At 52.9% G+C, this 19,860-nt stretch overlaps 1 protein-coding gene across 10 annotated transcripts in view; it reads right to left on the reverse strand.

Moving 5' to 3' along the window:
* The window catches only part of SIPA1L3 (signal induced proliferation associated 1 like 3), a 238,064-nt gene that overhangs the window by 36,659 nt on the left and 181,545 nt on the right, over positions 1–19,860 (reverse strand). For all 10 annotated transcript variants that reach the window (XM_037141856.2, XM_053667554.1, XM_037141857.2 and 7 more), the window contains 5 exons: positions 18,449–18,700; positions 17,594–17,731; positions 8,506–8,633; positions 3,420–3,538; positions 503–930 (listed from right to left, as the gene is read on the reverse strand). In XM_037141856.2, coding sequence (XP_036997751.2) covers positions 503–930; positions 3,420–3,538; positions 8,506–8,633; positions 17,594–17,731; positions 18,449–18,700 — 1,065 coding nt within the window. The remainder of the gene's footprint in view (positions 1–502; positions 931–3,419; positions 3,539–8,505; positions 8,634–17,593; positions 17,732–18,448; positions 18,701–19,860) is intronic.

The raw sequence follows: 19,860 nt of genomic DNA on the forward strand, positions 1-19,860 counted from the left end.
AGACCAGGAGGTCGCAGTCTGTGTGCCGACGTCTGTGTGCTGAGGACAGTGGAGCAGGAACACACAGGGCTCGAGGCCTCGAGGCCCTCCCGGGGCTGCTGCGCCAGCCCGGCTCCGTCCTCTCTGGACTCCCCCTGCTGTCAAACCTCTATTTGTTTAGGCCACTGTAGGCCCGGTGTCCTATTACCACCAGCTAAACACACTCCTGACAGATACAGTCTGTGAACCCAGAAAGCATAGGAACCCTGGGTCTCAGCAGAGGGAGAAGGAAAAAAGAGACAGAGGACATCGGGGACAGATGAAGACACACAGCCAGGGGCTGCTCTCCCTCCCCTGGGTCCTTAAGGACTGACGGATGGGCAGCACAGGGCGCTCCAGGAGTCTCCGAACTTTGTAAGCAAACATCTGTGAGCATGCTTCCAGGGACCCTGCCACCAGGACTGTGTGGGAAGTAGAAAGGGGTCGGGACCCCCAAAGGGCTCAGGGGAGGAGCACGCCTTACCTGGTTTGCCTTGGTGGGTCTCGACTGCCCCCCGCCAGGCCCGTGGGGGTGCTGGAGCCTGTGCTGTACAGCTTCGGTCGGTAGCCCTTGCTCTGGCCCCCAGCCGCGGGGGCAGGAGAGACCTCCCGCCGCCTGTCTGCATGGTGGGGCCGCCCGGTGGCCTCGCGCCCACCTCCACAAAGGCCGATACTTCCTGGGGGCTGGTGTGGCTTGGATGGCCGAGGCACCTTGGCCAGGGACATGCAGCTGGGACTGGAGGTGTAGAGGGTGGTGTCGATGCCGCTGTCGCTGGAGCCGCCCTTGGTGAGGGGGTCTTGCTCTGGCTCTAGAGGGTCCAGGGGGTCAAACCAGCGATCGTCACTGTGGCTGCTGGACGCGTTGCTGGACAGGGTATTGCTGCTGGAGTGACTGGAGTACTGAGGCTCTCCCTGGAAGGCAAGAGGAGTGCGTCACCTCTGGGCTCCAGGGTGGGGCAGGCATTCCACCCCTGGGTCCTCCATGAGCGTGACCCCTGGGGCCAGGCAGCTCCCAACTCTGCTGCCCTCTCTTCCTGGCCACGTGACCTTGGGCAAGTGCCCGTTTCCGTACCTGTAAAGTGGGGTTGACGATATCCGCCTCACGGGGTAGCTCGGAGGGAGGACGTGAGGTATGCAACATGAGCTCACAGTCTGAGCTCAGCAAGTCTGCAACCCAGCCCCTGGCCTCCCCTCCCCAAGGTGCCTTTCTCCGTCTCAGTAACGGCACCTCACCCTTTCAGGTGCCCCGTCCGAGAGCCTTGGAGTCACCCTGCACCCTGATTTTGCTCTCACACCATGTCCAGTCCAACAGGAAATGCTGTCGTCAGCATCTTAAAAACAGATCAGGCCCTGGCTGGTGTAGCTCAATGGATTGAGTGCAGGCCTGCAAACCAAAGGATTGCAGTTCGATTCCCAGTCAGGGCACACGCCTGGGTTGCAGGCCAGTTCCCAACAGGGGACACACGAGGGACAACCATATATTGATACTTCTTTCCTTCTCTCCTTCCCTTCCCCTCTAAACATAAATAAATAAATTTAAAAAAACACAATAAACAACCCCAGATCAGAACCCACCACTCCTCCTTTTGTGGCTCCACCACTGTCTCTGCCTGGACCATGGCAGCAGCCTCCTCCCTGGTGTCCCTGCTCCTGTCCCTGTCTCCCCTGCAACCTGCCCGTTTGTCCCCTGTATGCTGCCGGGGACAGGCTGTGAGCACCTGCATTAATTCACGTCCCTTCCTTGTTTAGGACCCTCCTGTGGCTCAACCACACTTGGGAAAAGCAAGAGTCCTCACCAAGGCCCCTGAGCGATCTGAACCCATGTTCTGGTCTCCAACTTTGTCTCTTCCTCTCTCTTGCTCACTCTGCTCTGGCCACAGGGACCTCCTTGCTGCTCTTTGAGCATGTCAGGCACACCCCCGCTCCAGGCCCTTTGCACCTGCTGTTCCTTCTGCCTGCAATGCTCTTCCCCCAGGATGTTTTCATGGCTCACTCCGTACTTCAGTCAGGGTTTGGGCATACAGGTCACCTCCTCAATGGCTTTGTCTAACCACTTCATCCTAAGCACCAGTGCTTGACACTCTCTTCTCCTTTAACTGTGCTCTGTTTTCCTTTCCCAGCAAGGACCAGCTCTTGGTGCTCCATGATGCACTGGTGTGTCTGCTTACTGCTTGTTGTCCTACTGGCCTGTCCGCTCTGTGAGCACAGGGGCTCTTCTGTCCTCTTCATCACCGTGGCCCCAACGCCTGGCACGTTGCAAGTGCTCATCAAACACTCGCGGCATGAATGGATGTGAACGGACCGCCAGGTGCTCACCAAAACTACCTCCTTCTCCTGGGCACACAGGACTGCATGTCCCAGCTCCCCTTGCAGCGGGGTGTGATCACGGATAAAGTGCTGGTCAGTGCGACACGTGAACGTGATCTACGCCATTTCCAGGCCCCAGGCTACAGATACTTCCTGCAGGAATCTCTCTCCCTCCTGCCCCTGCCTGTTGGAAAGAGGCAGGGACCAGCAGATGGGACTCCAAGGCCCCGAGTGACCATGGAACCGCACAGAGGGCGGGGGTCCGGGACCCTGAATCACCACGTGCAAAGCTGCTCCCTGAACACTGGAACCGAACTGTGTTGTGCGAGATCACCGAGATTCGGGGACTGCCTGCTGTAGCTGTTAACCTAGTGCCACAGACTGTTGTCTGTGGTCCCCGAATTCCTACGCTGAATCCTAATTCCCAGTGAGACGGCCTTAGGAGGCAGCGCCTTTGGGCGGAGATTAGGTCATGAGGGTGGAACCCTCATGAATGGGATTTTTAAATACTTACATATTTTCTCCAACTTATTCCTACATGTATATTTATATATCTCTCATAAATGGGATTATAAAATCCATAGGTATAGTCATGCCCTTAAAAAAGAACCCCCCCAGAGAGTTAGTTGCCTTGCCCTTTCCCGCACATGAGGTGAGAAGACTGTCTATGAACCAGAAAATGGGCCCTCACCAGACACCGAATCTTGGACTTCCCAGACTCCAGAACTATAAGAAATAAATTTCTGCTTATTAAGCTAACCCACTACGCGGTGCTTCTGTTACAGGGCCTGAGCTGGTGCGGACACCGACCACGACTGGGGTGATAACGAGGAGAGTGCAGCCCGAGGAGGGGATGTGGCCGCCCAGGGCTGGAGCCGGGATGTGCGCTGGCCGGCTCCCTCCCCAGCGTGCAGCCCGAGAGGAGGGTGGCACAAGTAAGGAACGTGCTCAGGTGTGGCGTTCCGAGGCCCACGCCCACACCCACACCAGGTGGGTGAAGCTGCCCAGCCCATGGCAGTCACAGCCAACCCGACAGCCAATTCCCACAGCCCGGACTCCCCGGGGGGTGGGAGGAAGGTGGAGCCCAGACTCACTTTGGAATGCCTGTTGGGGGAATCTTTGCCTGCTGCGTCCTGCCTGGAGGTGTGTTTGCTCCCGCTGCTTCCAGCCAGGGCCGAGAGCCGGGCCTGGGCGGGCACGTGCCACAGAGGTTCTGCAGGAAGACAGGAGACACATCAGTGGTTAGAGGTGACGTGGGCCCTGGCCCAGGTCCGCCCAAAGACTCTGGCCTTAAATATGGTTTGTGATGGAGCCACCACCTCTCCGCCAGCTGGTCTGCTCATCTCACAAATGCCAAGACCCCATCAACTTACATCTTGGAGGTATAACAACGCTCAGTAACGGAATGTTTACTGAGCACTTAGGCTGTGCCAGGTACCAGTCTAGTGCTTTGCATGAGTCAACTCATCGAAGCTTTACCGCAATCCTCCATCTTTATCCCCGAAGGAGGCTGAGCACATTTCCATCCTTACTGACCATTTGTATTTATTTTGTACATAACCTGCTCGTATTCGTTACCCAGTTTTCCACAGGATCGACTATTTTTTATTTTATTGGTGTACAGGGTTCTTTATATATGCAAGGCAGTGATCCTTTGTTGGTTAAATGAGCTCAGTTTTTTTCTGTTGAATGGAAATGAGATAATAAACGCTGCTTTACAAACTGATTTCACTTTACAATACACTTACACTTGTTTTTGCTTTATGTCTTCATGATATAACTGACATAACTGTCTTCAGTTCACATAAGTGAACACGCAGCTTCCTTACTCTTAGATAGTTGCACGGTATCTCCCCATGGGAATGGGCAGCAATTATTTAACCAGTTTCCTACTGACAGACGGTTCAGTTACGTTCACTTTTTCTTTACAAAATGTTTTGGTAGCCTTCCCTCTACATGCAACTTTGAGCAAGTTTGGGATCGTGTCTGGGACAGATTCTACAAGTGGAATTGATGGTTCAAATGTGAAACAGGTTTCAAATTGTGATGGCTGGTGTGGGTGTGAGTAAATTAGTCTAACTCCCAAAGCCAATTATCCTGAACTGAGCATCTGACTTGAAACAAACAAAACAAAACAAAAACACAAAAAACCCAGTGGAGGGCTGGTTAGTATCTATCAATCTTATAAATGCTCTGGGGAAGCTGGGCCTGTCGGACCAGAAAGAGCACTCGGGTCACTGCAGAGAGTGGCCCCGCTGGCACGGTCGAGGTGTCACTGCCCGTGTGGCTTTCACTTGGGAGCCATGGATACAGGAGATCGGGGAGGCTGGCCACCTGCTCTACCTCTGGAGAGGATTCTTCTTCCTGGAGCACCCCACACCCCCAGGAGGTGCTGGTCTCCTGGGAGGCAGCCGGCCCACACCAGGAAACCGCATTTCTGCAGACAGCCAAGCCTGTGGCCGTCACAGCCGGCCTTGACTACCACCGTGAGACTGACGACACACACGTTCCTGTCTCCGGCCTGGGCCTCTCCCCTGACTTCAGACCGTGCATCCGGCTGCCCCACAACAGCTCCACCGGGCATCTGCTGGGCACTTCCACTGACCATGGCCAAAGCCAACTCTTCGTCTCCCTCAGACCAGCATCTCTCAGTCTTGACTGGTCAGTCAATGGCTGCTCCATCCTCTCAGCTCCTCAGGCCAAAAACCTGGTATCACCTTTGACCCCTCTCTCTCACCCACATCGATGCATCAGGAAATTCTGTCAACTTTACCTTCAAAGGACCATATCCAGAACCTACCCACCTCTCCCTCCCCAATGTCCTGACCTGGCCAAGAATCTGTAGCACGAGACACCCTGTGACCTCCTGAGTCAGGTCCCATCACATCTCTGTGCCACACATTCTGTCCCTGTCACCTCCCATCAGTTCTCCAGCCACACGGACCTTCCACTGTTCCTCCAACACCAGCCTCACTACCCGCTCAGGGCTGTCAACTAGCTGTGGTCTCCTCTGGAATGTTCTTCCAGCTTGCTCCTTTGTATTCTTTCAGCCTCACCTGAAATGTGATTTGCTCAGAGATGTGCTCACATGCCATGGATCTATCTCCCAGCGCTGGTTAGTTCCCCCCTGGTACTCAGTGCCATGGGTAGGTACTTTGTGTGCCCTGCCCACTGTCTTTCCCGCCAGACATGTAGCTCCAAGTAGGCGGAGGATGTATCGGTTTGGCTCACACCGTAGTCCTGGTGCTCAGCCTGGTGTACTGTTAGTGAATGGCCGGATTCCTTCCCCTCTCCAGCTGCCCCAGTGTCCCTGGATCTACCCTCGGCTGACCTTGGGCCCCTCACTGGACCTCAGCACTGGCCTCCAGTGACCTTCTGACTCTCCCTGCTTCACCCTTCACATGCTGAAACCATGGCCAGGCATGGATGGACTCGGGGCAGCTGGTGATCTTGGGGACACCTTCCCAGCTGGGTAGCTCTGAGGCGTGAGAAATGATCACATTCTACAGGTGAGGAATTATGGTTGGTATCTACAGACAGGAGGGGTTCTAGACACCAGCAGGCCTTGGTTCAAATCTCAATGATGCCACTTGTCAGCAGGAACCTCAGCCAAGTGACCACCTTTCTGTGCCTCATCTTCCTCATTTGTACTGGTGCATAAAAAGCACCCGTTCTGTTGTGTTCCTGAGGTGAGTAAACAGGAGGGAATGTGCAGCACCCGGAACCACACGGCCGTTGCTGCGATCATTGTCATCTGGTCAGGGCTGGGCAAATCCCCGTGTCCGTCATGGTGCCCGATGCCCCCGGCCTGAACTACCTTTCTTCTGGATCCTGACTACATCCCACACTTCATGATTTGTGTAGGGGAGGAGGTAACAGTCAATTTATAACAAGGTCCCACAGCAGCGAGAAGGGAACCAAATTCTAGGAGACAGGAGAGAGGAGGGAGATGGTAAGGGCAGTGATGAATTTCTGTGACACCTTCTTTGGGGCCTGCAGTGAAGGCTGGAAAAATTTCCTCCCCATTTTACACTTCAGTGTAACGAAATCACAAGCAACACTTTTTCTGAACTGGATGGGACTGGAAAAAAAAAAAAAAAAGCAAATCTGTGTCTTGAAGCAAAAACCACAGACTTGCAGGCAGGAAAGCGTGTCTGCAGGCCCTGAGGGCAACCTGAAGGCCATCAGTGTCCCCTGGTTTAAGGGGACTGTGGGGTTTCCTAGCCTGCTCGTCCTGGGCTATGCAACCTCTTCACCCTCCCACAGTGGCCGGGGGAGCCGTGGACGTGCCGACACGGGCATCCTGAGCTGCCTGGGATTCGGGAACACCCCTACACCAGGGGTGTCAGACTCGTTTTCACAGGGGCCACATCAGCCTTGTGGCTGCCTTCAAAGGGCCAAATGTGATTTCAGGACTGTGTAAATGTAACTGCTCCTTAACTAGGGGCAAGAAGCTCGGCATTGCTGCCGGGCAGAAACAAGGTGCCAGGCCGGATAAAATAAGCGGGAGGGCCCTGTGTTTGCCACCTGTGCCCTCAGTGGACATCTCCTCCTCTGCCCCCTCCAATGTCTGACAACTTCACTAGTTTTCCTTCTTTAGAATCCACCCATTCATCTGATGGTTCCCAGACTTCAAAGGGGCTATAGTTTGCTAGGCAAAATTATGTTTAAAATATTTATCTAAGTGTACGCACCCATGATACTCATTATCCATAGGAGAATAAACAGGTAAGAACACACCCTCATCAGGTACCAGAAAAATGGGAAGTAAAACACAATGTGCTGCCACTACGTGGCTGAAATGAAAAGGTGAGTGAGGTCCCGGATGGGCTGCTCGGGTCAGAGTGTCATCCTGATACAGCAGGGTTGTAGGTTTGATCCCGGGTCAGGGCACATAAAAGAATCAACCAACGAATATATAAATAAGTAGAACAATAAACTGATGTTTCTCTCTCCCTTCCTCTCTCTCTAAAAATTAATTAGAAACAGAACTCTTCTCTATAAAAAAGAAGAAAAGGTTCATGAGAACATGAGCAAGTACCACTCTGAGATGTCGCTGGCGGGCGTGTGACACGGTCTGTCACTTTGGGAAAGGGTTTGGCAGTCGCTTATAAAGTCAAACATGTGACCCAGCAACTCTACTCCCAGGCACATACCCTGCAAATATGTGAGCCTGTGCTCACCAAGGACAGACGCAGGCCCACCCCTGGCAGCACCATTCTAAGCCGCCCCACACTGGGAACCACCCAAATGCCCCCAGCGGGAGAGTGGAGTAGCAGGTTGTGGGCCATTCAGACAACGGGGAAATACAACTCAGAAACTGTGCTACTACATCCAATCACACGGCCACTGCTCACTAACACAATGTAGAGTAACACAGACTGCATTCAGCGTGAGTCTATATTCTCTGTACATGAAATTCAAAGCCGTGCAAGATGAAGTCTGGCTGTGAGAGGCCGGACAGGGTGGCCTGTGTGGGCGCCGACCGGGAGGGGCACAGGGGCCTTCCGGGACGTGCCACCTAACACGGCACGTTTACTCTGTGACACGTTAGCACAGTGGACACATAATCTGGGCTCTTTTCGTGGTATGTACTGCACTCGCGTAATAGAAAAATATAGGGTATGGCACAAATAACGTCCCTTTTTTATTACAAAACCATAAGGATGCGATTCTGTAACAGTGATACCACACTCGAGCACACCGAACGCCATTTTAGGTGAAACGTTCAAACAAAACGACAAGTTACTAGACCCACATCAGCATCCCACCAACCACACTCACGCAGGCCGTGCTTCTCCCGGACCCTGCAGGACGCAGCAGGGGCCTGCGCAGTGACAACCTCAGAACCCAGTGGGTTCTGCTCCCCGAGAGCTCAACGTCTAGTCCTTTTCAACTCTGTCCTCTGGTGGGTGCCACCTTCACGTGACACATCAGAGCCCCGAGTCTTGACCAGCAGCGTGGGCAGACACCATCTGCTGATGCCCCTCTGGATGGAGAAGGACTGCCCCCTGGTCCCGCCGCTCTCCCGGGTGACCTGTCTAATCTAGTGTGCGGCCCCTACCGCTTTCCCGTGTGTTTCATCCATCTGCCAGGAGGAGGGGTGTCACCTGTCACCCTGTAAGTTGTGGTCCTGCAGGGAGACACAGGCGGGCACGGCTGGCTTTGGGGAAACCCTACCTGGCTTCTGGCGCTCCATCGTGCTCTCCTGGCTGGTCAGACCACCTGAGGAGGAGTCCCCGCTGGACGTCCCGTCATGGCCGAAGTGGGGATCAAAAGACAGCAGTGGGTGTGGGGCGGCCGCATACCTGCAGGGGAGAGAGGGACAAGCACAGGGTGAAGGGCTAGTGCAGGGTGGCAAACACAAGGCCCGCGGGCCGAATCCGGCCCTCCTCCTTGCTCTGCCCGGCAGTGGCGCTGAGCTCCTTGCCCCTAATTAAGGAGTGGTCACAGTTATACAGTCCTAAAATCTGGCCCTTGGAAAGCAACCTCAAGACTGATGTGGCCCCTGGTGAAAATGAGTCTGACATCCCTGGGCTAGTGTGTCAAAAACCACTGGAGCCTGAGACTTGCTCTCCAGTGGGTTTTAAACACAGGAGGGGCTCTGAGTTAGAGGGGAGGCTACCTGAGTAAGCTTGGAAACGTGCTATAACCTGAGGGTCAGAAATGAGTCTCACCTGGGAAGCAGGCCAAGGAGTTGCTGGTGGTGGGGCAGGCAGGGCGAGGAGGGGTCCTCCGAGGAGGAGGGGCAGAAGCCACTCAGGCCAACGGCCCTACCCAGAGGCTCTTCAAGGGTCCTGTCTCTTGGCTGTAAAGTGGGGCGAGCTGTTGTCAGCAGCTCCCACCCTAGGCCTGTCTGGGGCTCCCTTTCTCTCTGGTGAAGAGCAGGATAAAGCTGTATGTGTACATACAGGAGGCGTGGAGCTGGCAGGTTAGGGTCTGAACCTCGCCACTGGTCCTTGCCCAGCCAGGCGGTCAGTTTCTAGCCTGGGGCTTCAGTTCCCCTAGCTGTCCAGAGGCTGTCCCAGTAAGCCCTTCCTTGTGGGACTGAATGATGTCCTTTGTGCCAGCACTTTGCCTGAGGCTGACACGTGACACAGGGTGAGCTGAGACAACTGGCCTTCGGAGCTCTGTGCAGGTCTGCAGGAGGCAGGCGCCGTGGGGAGAAGCTATGGGCTCAGACACTGGTTCCATCCCTTACTGGCAGCATGACCTCAGCTGGGCAAGGGCTCAGCAGTCTCAGCTTTAGTTTTCCCACTTGAAAAAAGGCCTAACAGCACTTTCTACCTCTCAGGGTTGTGGAGCCAGTGGAACAGAGGTACCTGCTAGACTGAGATTCTCCCGGAGGCTGGCGCCGCACACCCGCAGGCAGGGGCTGAGACTTGAGAGAAGTGGCAGAAGGCTCCCCCTGGGGCCCCACCCCAGGGGCACTCTGTAGGCCCTGGAGTGAATTCTGTGGGCACTTCCCAACGTCCATTCCAGCTCGGACCCGAGCCAGTCATGGCAGAAACCCTGCTCCTTGCCTGGGCTTGGTTCAGGGACAGGCATGTGACACAATTTTGGCCAGTGAGATGTGAGAGGGTATGAGTTATTAAGCCTCCCACAAATACTGGGTTGGCCAAAAGTTCACTTGTTTTTTTCCATATGATGGCTCTCGCAGTGCTTAGCTGTGTCTTTAACTTCATTCAAAACAATTTTGTTAGACTGTACTGTGACAACTGTCATATCAGCGTGCATTAAAAAAAAACTTATCAAAATTAGTGAATTTTTGTGTAGCCATTTTATATTGAAGATGGAAGAAAATAAGTGACCTTTTGGGCAAATGATGCTTTATTATTTCAAGAAAGGTAAAAACGCAACTGAAGTGCAAGAAAAGATTTGTGCAGCATACTGAGAAGGTGTGGTGACTAATCAAACGTGCTACAAGTGCTTTGCAAAGTTTTGTGCTGGAGATTTCTCACTGGACAATGTGCCGTGGTCGGGTGGACCAGTTCAAATTGATCGAGATCAAATCGAGACATTAACTGAGAACGACCAACATTATACCACGTGGGAGAGAGTCGGCACACTCAAAATATCCAAATCGAGTTATTGGTAAAAGTGAAAAGTGCGTCTTTTATTTTATGAACACAAGCCACATGAACTTTTTGGCCAACCCAACACTTCTGGCTCTCCACCAGGCAAGTGTGTGGCAAGACTGTCCTTCCCGGCTCCTTGCTGTCGGCCGGGTGGGGCTGTGTGACTAGTTCTTGTGAACGAGTTGTGTGGGGAGGGACTTGGATGGGTGGCTGCTGGGGGAGCCTGTGTCCTGAGAAGCCTCCTGCCAACTGACAATGGAGCTAGAGTGTGGGTACAAAACAAACCTCTACTGACATAAGTCGCTGAGATTTCCAAATGTTTGTTACCCGGAACCACCTGACTGAAATGGGGAGGTCTGTTGGGGGGCTTCGGGGAAGTCTCTTGTCTTTACGAGAGATAATGAGGAAAGATGGCTTTTCTTCATTCAGGTGTTGCTGGGTCTGGCTACTCGCTACTGCCTGAGGATGGATGAGGACAATGCTGAGGGTGGAAGAGAGAAGGCGGCAGGAACTCTGCCCTTGCTGATGTTGTCAAAATGCTTCATTAATCCTCCCGCAGCCTGCCCTGAGCCTCCAGTTCTCTGAGATAACAAATTCCTAGTGTTTGAACTGGCCAAATCTCGATCACTTGTAGCCAGAAGCACCCTAATGACACAGGCCCTGTACTCTGCAGGGTTACTGAGCCTCCATTCATCGAGCTGACATTGACATTCCCCACTTGGCTGTTTGTGTCTTTACTTGTAGATTGGGAAGGTGATAAACTGGGACCCCCCAACACCCCAAAGAGAAGTTAACTTCTCCAGGGTTGCCTCTGCAAAGACCAATTCCAAACCCCTAGGACTCAACACCTCCGAGGCAGCAGAGAGGTGCTTTGGATTTTCCAGAAACTCAACTCTACTCACCTGCTCAGAGTGTACATATTATCTCTCCCAGACTTTGATTTCTAATGCCTCCAGGAAAGGAAGACAGAGCCAAAACAATAAAGCTGTCTTCACCTTACTGGGTGACTTACCAGTCAATTGCCTGGTAAAATGTGGCTCCACCATAGCCGGAAACTGAAGTACGGACGTGTTTATTCAAATCCTCAGCACTAAGGGAAAACGTAAGCAGGCCTGGGATCACCCAGAAGGAAGTGGGGGTCCGAGTGGCAGACACCACAGGCGGCTCTCCTAATATCTATTCTCTGCTTCTGCCCGGGGAACAGAATCCCAACTGTATTTGGGGCAGCAATGTGATTAGTTAACAGACTACATTTCCCAGGCTCCCTTGCAGTTCTGGCCAATGAGATAAAAGTGCTGCATGTGGCCCTGTCTGGGTGGCTCAGCTGGTCGGAGCACTGCCCTGGACACCAAGTGGTTGCAGGTTCAATTCCCAGTCTGGGTGCATATGGAAGGCAAATGTTTCTCTCCCATATTGATGTTTCCCTCTCTCCCTCTCTCAAATCAAAAATCAATAAACATATCCTTGGGTGAGGATTAAAAAAAAAAGTGCTGCATATGACTTCTAGGAAATCTCTGGAGTTATGCCATGGGTGCCTTTGCCTCATCATCTCCTTAAGGCAGAAGCTCCAGCAGCCACTTTAAAACAAGCAGGCAAAAGGCCAGGGATGGCAGAGCATCACTGAGCAGGACCCTGGGTCCCTCGTAATATGGGAGGAGGAAAGAAACTATCTTCTCTGAGTATCTGTCTTCTGTATTATGCAGCTAAACCTGATCCTAACTTTAGTGGAACATATTTACTATGACTCATCTCTCAGCTACAGTCCTCGATCAAGACAAGCTGTACTTGTCCATCCATGCAGTGGTGCCAGTGCCCAGTGACTGGCCTATGCTGCTGACCATTCTCTGGGGTGCGAGCACGTCTCACTTGGGGCCTTGTCTTACTGCCACAGCGGGGCAAGCTGACTGCAAACAGACATTCCAGCACCTCACTAAGCACAGCTCTGGTCAAGAATCCCCAGAATAAGAGATCAAATATATCTTTAGTCTCATCTGAGAACATGTAATGTACTTTTATCTCTTCTTGGAATTGGAAATAACTTCAAAGATAAAGAGAGGGTTTGGGGTTCCAGTGGGGAACTAACTATTAACTAGCTGTGGTTTCAGGCGTCCCCAGGGACAAACTAGACAGGCTGACTGACCCTGGGGATGCCAAGGTGAGGGCTGCCTTAAGATCAGCAGGGTCTGGCTGCTGAAGTGTTGGCCTTGAGTTTCCCACTTGGCCACAGAGGAAAGTAATGAGACGCATGTGAACTCGAGGAAGAGCCTCTTCTCAGGGGAGCTGCGGCCTGCTGTCAGTCTCCTACCCTAACTGACGGGACCGTGGCTGGGTGAACTTCGGCACGACTGGGTGAGACAGTGGATGGACCATATAGCCACTGCTGGCTGCCACTCCAACACCATCCTTGTCCTTGCTGGTGGAGCCCAGATTCTGCTCTGGCAGCCATCCCTCTGCCACGTGACTTCAGTAAATCCTGACGGCATAAGACAGTCATGCAGGTCCAATTCAGTCCTGCCAGGGGTTGATTCAGGGGCGGGCTCTCTTGAAAACAAAGAGAAGCTCTTTCCTCCTCTTCTGCAGGCACTGGTTTTGCGTGAGGCCACAGCAGCCGTCAGGGGTCATGAGTGGAGCGGGGTCATGAGGACCCACTACAGAACTAAGCAGCCCCAGAACTACACTAGCTCTGAACTTATGTGATGATAATAAATCCCTTTAATGCTTCCTGCCTTCCCACGTTAGGCTTTCTGTCACTTGCAGTCAAATGCCTCCCAACCAATGCACCATTCTTTATGGAGCTGGAGGAAAAAACATGAAAAAAAGAAATCAAAGCCAACCTGGTGTTCTGATGAGCAACAGTCTAGCGTCTAGTCCAGCCCTAATGCTTTGTACTGGGTTGAGTGGTGCGTTATTCTTGCACACAGGTCAGCAAGCTCCCGAGGACAGACAGGGACAGCATCTGCCAGCCTCTGTACCGCAGCTGCCAGCACCGTCACCACACTCAGCGGTAGCGGCCATCACCCCCATGGAGCACTTACTATGTGCCAGGCACAGTTCCAAGTGCTCCAAAGGGTGTCCCTCCTCGAATATTCTCCACGCTGCTCAGAGGCAGACATTTCACATGTGTGCAAACTGAGGTTCCTGCACATGACAGATGAGGGACAGGCCAACTTGCCGTCTTGTCTCCTGATAAATCTAAGATGGGCCATGAGACAGGTTCTGTCCCTGGGGGCCTTTGCTTCCCTAAAAGCTTGATGAATTCAGCAAGTAGCAACCTGCTGGAGAAGGCAGTGTGAGACAGGGGAGTCCTGAGGGAGAGATGTCTGGGGCTGGGCTGGAACATCTTGGCTTGAGTCACACGGGCTTCAGGATGTCACGGGGCAACTGTGCAACAGGAGAAGAGGAAAGGAGCTGAGGCCAAGGGCCACTGAGGGCCACCGTCACCTGCTCTAGCCCCTTCCAGGGGTTTGGGGGAAGAGGTGTGCTAGGAACATTTGGCAGAACCTGAAGCCCAGCTATTCTGAAAGAGATAAAAATGCTGAGACCTGGGCAGAGGCAGGCTCCAGGAACCCTAGGAAGAGAGGGGTAGGCTGGGAAAAACTGGAGTCCAAGGGAAAAGCATTAGTCTCCTAGCTGTCAATGCCAGAGAGACTGAAACATGAGATCACAGCCATCAGCGTCATGGAAGGGCAGGGACCCCTGCAAGCACATACGTGTTGTCCTAACTGGGAGGATGAACTCAGAGTCCTTCACCAGGAAGGAGAGCTTGGGGTCAGGGCCAGCCCTGTGGAACCACACAGGCATGAGCTCCTGTCCTGACCGCTACTTCTGGGAAGAGAGGCCCTGACCAAGTGCGCTCATCTCATTAAACCTCAGGTTCCCCGTAAAATGGGATAATTCAACTATGCACCTTGTGCAGTTGCTGGGAGCACTCACCGAGATCATGAATACAGACCAGTGGGACAGACTAGAGGACCTAGAAATAGATACATGCAAATGTGCCCAATTAATTTCCCTCGCCAATGAATTTTTGCTTTAAGAAGCAAAAGTGGTGCAATGGAGGAGACGGAGCCCCTGCAATAAATGGTGGTGGAAACTGTACATCTATAGGCAAAAAAAGGAAACTCTTGCTTCACGCAAAAATTAACTCAAAATGGATCATGGACTTGAAAGTAAAATATAAAACTTCTAGAAAAAACATAAGAATATCTTCAGGACTCAGATTTAGGCAATGAATTCTTGACTTTATATCAAAAGCATAATCCATAAAAGGAAATAAATGATAGTCTGGACCTCCCTCATCATAATTAAAACTTTAATTCTGCAAAAGACTGTTACCAAGATAAAAAGACAAACTAGACTGGGAGGAAATCTTTGCAAATCACCTCCCCGACAAAGGACTCGTATCTAGAATATACGAAGAATTTGCCCTGACTGGTGCTGCTCAGTGGGTTGGGCACTGCCCTGCAAACTGAAAGCTCGCCAGACTGATTCTCGGTCAGGGCACTTGCCTGAGTTGTGGGCCAGGTGCCTGGCTGGGGGTGTGCAAGAGGAAACCACCAGGTGATGTTTCTCTTGCACACTAATGTTTCCCTCCTTTTTTTTTTAAAGATTTTATTTATTTATCTTTAGAGAGGAATGAAAGGAGAGAGGGAGAGAAATATCATTGTATGGTTGCTTCTCCTGTGTCCCCTGCTGGGAACTGGCCTGCAACCCAGGCATGTGCCCTGACTGGGAATCAAACTGCGATCCTCTGGTTCGCAGGCTCGTGCTCAATCCACTGAGCTACACCAGCCACAGCCAGGGCTGTTTCCCTCCTTCTTTTTCTCCCTCCCTTCTCCTCTCTCTAAAAATAAAAAAATCTTGGGAGAAAAGAAAAAGAATTCTCCCACAATGAAAAAGCATCGAATCCAATTAGAAAATGGGTAAAAGACATTTCACTGAAGATACAGTTGGCAGATAAGCACATGAAACTGTATACAACGTCATTAGCCATTGGAGAAAATGCGAATTAAAACCACAATGAGATACCATTACAGAACGGTTAAAATAAAAAAGAGATGACAGCAAATGGTGGTGAGTACGTGGAGAAACTGGACCACTCGAACACCGCCAGTGGGAATGTAAAATAGCACAGCTGCTCTGCAAAGTAGTTCGGCAGTCCTTTAAAAACTAAAAATGGAGCTCTGGCTGGGTAGCTCAGTTGGTTAGAGTGCATCCCAACACACTACAGTTGAGGGTTCGATCTCCGATCAGGGCACATACAAGAAGCAACCAATGAATGCATAACAAATAGAACAACAAACTGATGTATGTTTTCTCTCTCTGCCCCTTCTCTCTCTCTCTCTCTCAAATCAATAAATAAAAATTTAAAAGATCTATAAATGAAGTTATCACATAATAAAGTGACTGTATTTTTCCCCCTAAATACTTCCCCTACTTGCGATACCCAACAGCCAGCACTCCCCGTCCCTGAGTTAATACTGTATGAAATTCGCAGAGCAAGTAGCCCTCTTGGAAACATCTCCCCCCAGCTCTGAGGTATAACTGACAAAACTGTAACACGTTTAAAGTGCACAGTGTGATGAGCTGAGGTGCGTACGCGCTGCGAAATGACTTCCACAGTCGAGTGAACGGACACATCTCTCATTTCAGTTACCTTTCTTGGGGGTGGGAGTGCTCAAGATCGACTCACTCGGCAGATTTCACGTGCACGAAGCTATTAACTGTAACCACCGTGCTGTCCATCTCAGAGCCTATTAACCGCGTAACTGAAGCCCTGACCTGACTGACTGCTCCATGCCAACTGAGCCATTTCCCACTTCAGCCATGGCTGCCACCGAGGTGCCCCCACCCCCACAGCCCCCGCCACATGACTTCTTTCCACGCCTCCTGCGTTCGGTACCATTCTGCTCACTCACGCACGTGGCCTTTGCCCCACCTGGAATGACTTTCTCCCTCCTCTCGGCGGCAAACTCCCACTAAGCTCTCAAAGCCCCATTCAAATGTCACTTCCTCCAGGCAGCCGGCCTAGACCTCTGGGGCTGGACTGTGCTCCCCTGAGCCTATTTGAGCATGGGTCAGAGTGCACATTGCTTCTGAGACCCCCTCTCCATCACTGCCAGTGGCGCTGACAACGAGGGCCCCTGGTAAGTGAGTATCTCAAATAGTTCTCCTGGGACCTGGCACACAGCAGGCTCCTGGGACCCTCTGCTTCAGCATTCGTGATGAAAAGGTATGTGTTCCCCAAATGTATAGCACATACTTATAATCAATGGTTTAGTTCAGTGGCTCTCACACTATGTCCCTGGATTGGCAATGCTCAGAAGGCTGAGTGGATGAACTGCCGTAAGGGAGGGGACAAAGGGACATCCAGGATGAGGCCCATGAATCCAGCCCGATAACAAGTGAGGGGGTCCCTGGGACCCTGGAGGAGGAAGGGCACAGGGCACAGGAGTTAAAGGTAGCTGGAGAGCAAGCCGGAGACCTTGGGTTTACCCTGAGAGCACCGGGGAGCCGTGGAGGTGTTAGGAAGACCCCTCAGGCTACTGGATTGCGGTTGGACCCAAGGGGGCAGGACTGAAGCCTGAGAGGCTATGAAAACTGGGTCATGGCCCTGGCTGGTATGCGTTAGTGGACCGAGTGGCAGCCTGTGAACCGAAAAGTCTCTGGTTTGATTCCCAGTCAGGGCATATACCTGGGTTGCAGGCCAGGTCCCCAGTTGGGGTCATGTGAGAGGCAACTGATTGATGTATTTCTTGCACACTGATGTTTCTCTCCCTCTCATGCCCCCTCCCTTCCCCTCTCTCTAACAGTAAATAAATAAAATATTTAAAAAACCCAACAAACTGGGTAATGAAGGTGGCCTGCTCCCGGGGAGCAGCCCGGAGCGGCAGACACAGGGCCATGCTGGAAGGCTGAGGGTCTTGTTCAAACAAGTTATACGAATGTCAAGAGAGTGGCAGTCAAAACTCTGCTGCAAGATCAGCCAACGCAAGCCCTGCTCAGGCTGGCTTGGCCCTAAGTCTTCTGAGACACAGCCAGTCCTCCTGGAGGTCCTCTGATGACCTTTCAGGGAGCCAGAAACCCCACAAAACGGCAATAAACTGATAGGGTGTGTGCATTTCCTAGGAAAGACAGATCCCCAGCTTACACCAGATTCCTTAATTTGAAAAGAGTGAAGAGATTCTGACCTTTCTGGGGACGGCTTGTATCTTGCGTAGGTGGCTGAGCCGGGAGTGGAGAAGCTCCCAGAAGGCTGCCGGTAGGGAGGGGCTTTGTCGGCCCCTGCTGGTGATGCTGTGTAAGGGGTTTCTGGGAAGCTCACAGGCCTGGAACAGAGACGGGAGGGGAAGGTGTAGCGAATGAGGACGGAGGTGGGGCAGACCTTTCATCCACTTTCCTCCTCCGGGGATGGAAGGAGGACTGCTGAGCAAAGAGCAGCAGGAAGCAGGGGAGACCCCTGGCCCCCCCCCCCCCCGTCTCCCACTGTGGACTCCCTGACCCTCAGCTGCTGTGGCCCTGACAGGGGCTGCCCAGAGCAGGCAGCTGTTCCCACCCAAACCTGGGGTGAGATGCTCCTCTGAAGGTTGGATTCCTTCATTTCTTGGTAATTTTTCTTTACCTCTAAATACATAATATATTGTAAGGTATACAACACCTACACATCTGTGGGCTTCACCACTTCCTACTTCCCTGCCTCCCCCAGGAAGTCATCAGATCCTATTTCTGTGCTTACCAGTCCCCTGGCCTTTAAAAAAATATACAGTTTTAACTGTATAGTCACACAAATATACAGTTTTAACTGTATAATCCACACATGGTTCAGCGGATTTCTACCTCAGACACTGAGCGCCCAGCACCAGGCCTTCATGTGAGTCTCAGAGTAAAACTGGAAGGGAAGGGAGGCAGGGAGGGAGGGAGGGAGGGAAGGAAGCGCAGGACAGGAAGGAAAGGAGAAAGACTGGAAGAGACTGGAAGAAAGGGAAGGCGAGAGGAAAGCACAGGAGGGAGGCGGGCCGGGGGTGCCGCCCCTCACCAATGCTTACCTCTTGCTGTGCAGGGGCTGGGACTCCCGAAAGGGAACCATGGGGGTCTGCTTCAGGGGCCGGCTCAGTGATGGGGCGTGGCCGGAGGCAGCAGGAGTGGCCCACTTGGAGGCTGGCAGAGAGTTGTGGGAGGCGGGCCCACTCCACTGCCAGGGCGCATTGCTGCGGTAGGGGGGCCGGCCTCCGGGGGGCATGCTGTCCGGTTCAGGCTTGGGCTCCGAGGTATTCATGTCATAGGTCTCTGGCCATCCCCTAGGAAGAGAAACTTCGTCATTCAGAAAGGCCCTGGCACGGCCGCACAGACACCTGCTGCTGGGAGGCCTGCTGCCTCCTCCTGGTGGGTGGGTGTCCCTGGCCCCGTCTGAACTGTGCTGGCCTATTTGAAAGGCTGAGTAGATACCCTTTAAATTGACCTGGAAGTCAGCAGCTCTGAGTCCTCAACCAGGACAGGGCCCAGCGCGGGTTCTGCTTGCATGGCCACTTGACTTCATCTTCTCTCTCCTCTTCGCCGTCTCTATTTGTTTCCCTTCCTCTTCCTTCTCCCCAACCCAGTCCTCAGGTCAGCCAGCGTCCTACGCAGACTGGCTCGGCCCCCCTTAGCAGTCAGTACTCGGGCCAGAAAGGCAGATGCCCTGAGGATCAAAGGATAGTATCTGCCTTGTTTTGAAGAAGCTCAAAGACAGGTGGAAGAGGAGCAGGTGACCTACTTTGCAGAGTGGTTAAAAAAAAAAAAGCCATGAAATCCAGAACCTTGAAATAGATGCGGAACAGCCTGTGACTCCCCTCAGACCAGGCTGGTACAGGCGCCACAGTGTTCCTGGCTCCAGGTGAGAAGGTCGGCAGGCCGGGCTGGCATTCTCCACTGAGCCTGCAGTGTGGCAGCGAGGGGGCCCCGAGCCCAAGGTGGGGCCGTGCTCACGAAATCCCAGCAGCTGCGGGAGCTGAGCTCTGAGTACTTGGCCTGGAGGCTCTCATGCCCCCATTGAGCCAGTCCTCAGTGACTCTCCTAAGTCCCCTGGAGTCCAGGGAACTTTCAGGGCCACCAGGTAAAAGATCTGGTGGACTAAATGGCTGGGGGGCTGTGAGCCCAGGACATGGCTGCCAAGGAGCCAACAAAAGGTGACCTGAGGGTGTGCTCTGGCACCTGGGCCAGACACACCGTGGCCTTTGGCAGCATGAAGGTCAGAGCTGACATTCAGCAGCTTCTTCTGGCTGGACTGCTATAAGGTGAGGAGTGACAAGAACAAAAATGTCTAACAGGGCGCAATACACGCCAGGTCGGGCGGAAGTAGAGCAGGGCAGCACACGCCTGCTGCCCGCTTCCACACCCCCGTTCCCGAGGGTGTTCTGGGTGGGGCTGACCCCACTGCTTGGCTCCATGAATGAGCAGGTGACCTGGGCCTGGCCAGTCA

Source organism: Artibeus jamaicensis, unplaced genomic scaffold (genome assembly GCF_021234435.1).
Source record: "Artibeus jamaicensis isolate MK-2021 breed Jamaican fruit bat unplaced genomic scaffold, CSHL_Jam_final contig_47, whole genome shotgun sequence".
NCBI classification, from domain to species: Eukaryota; Metazoa; Chordata; class Mammalia; order Chiroptera; family Phyllostomidae; genus Artibeus; species Artibeus jamaicensis.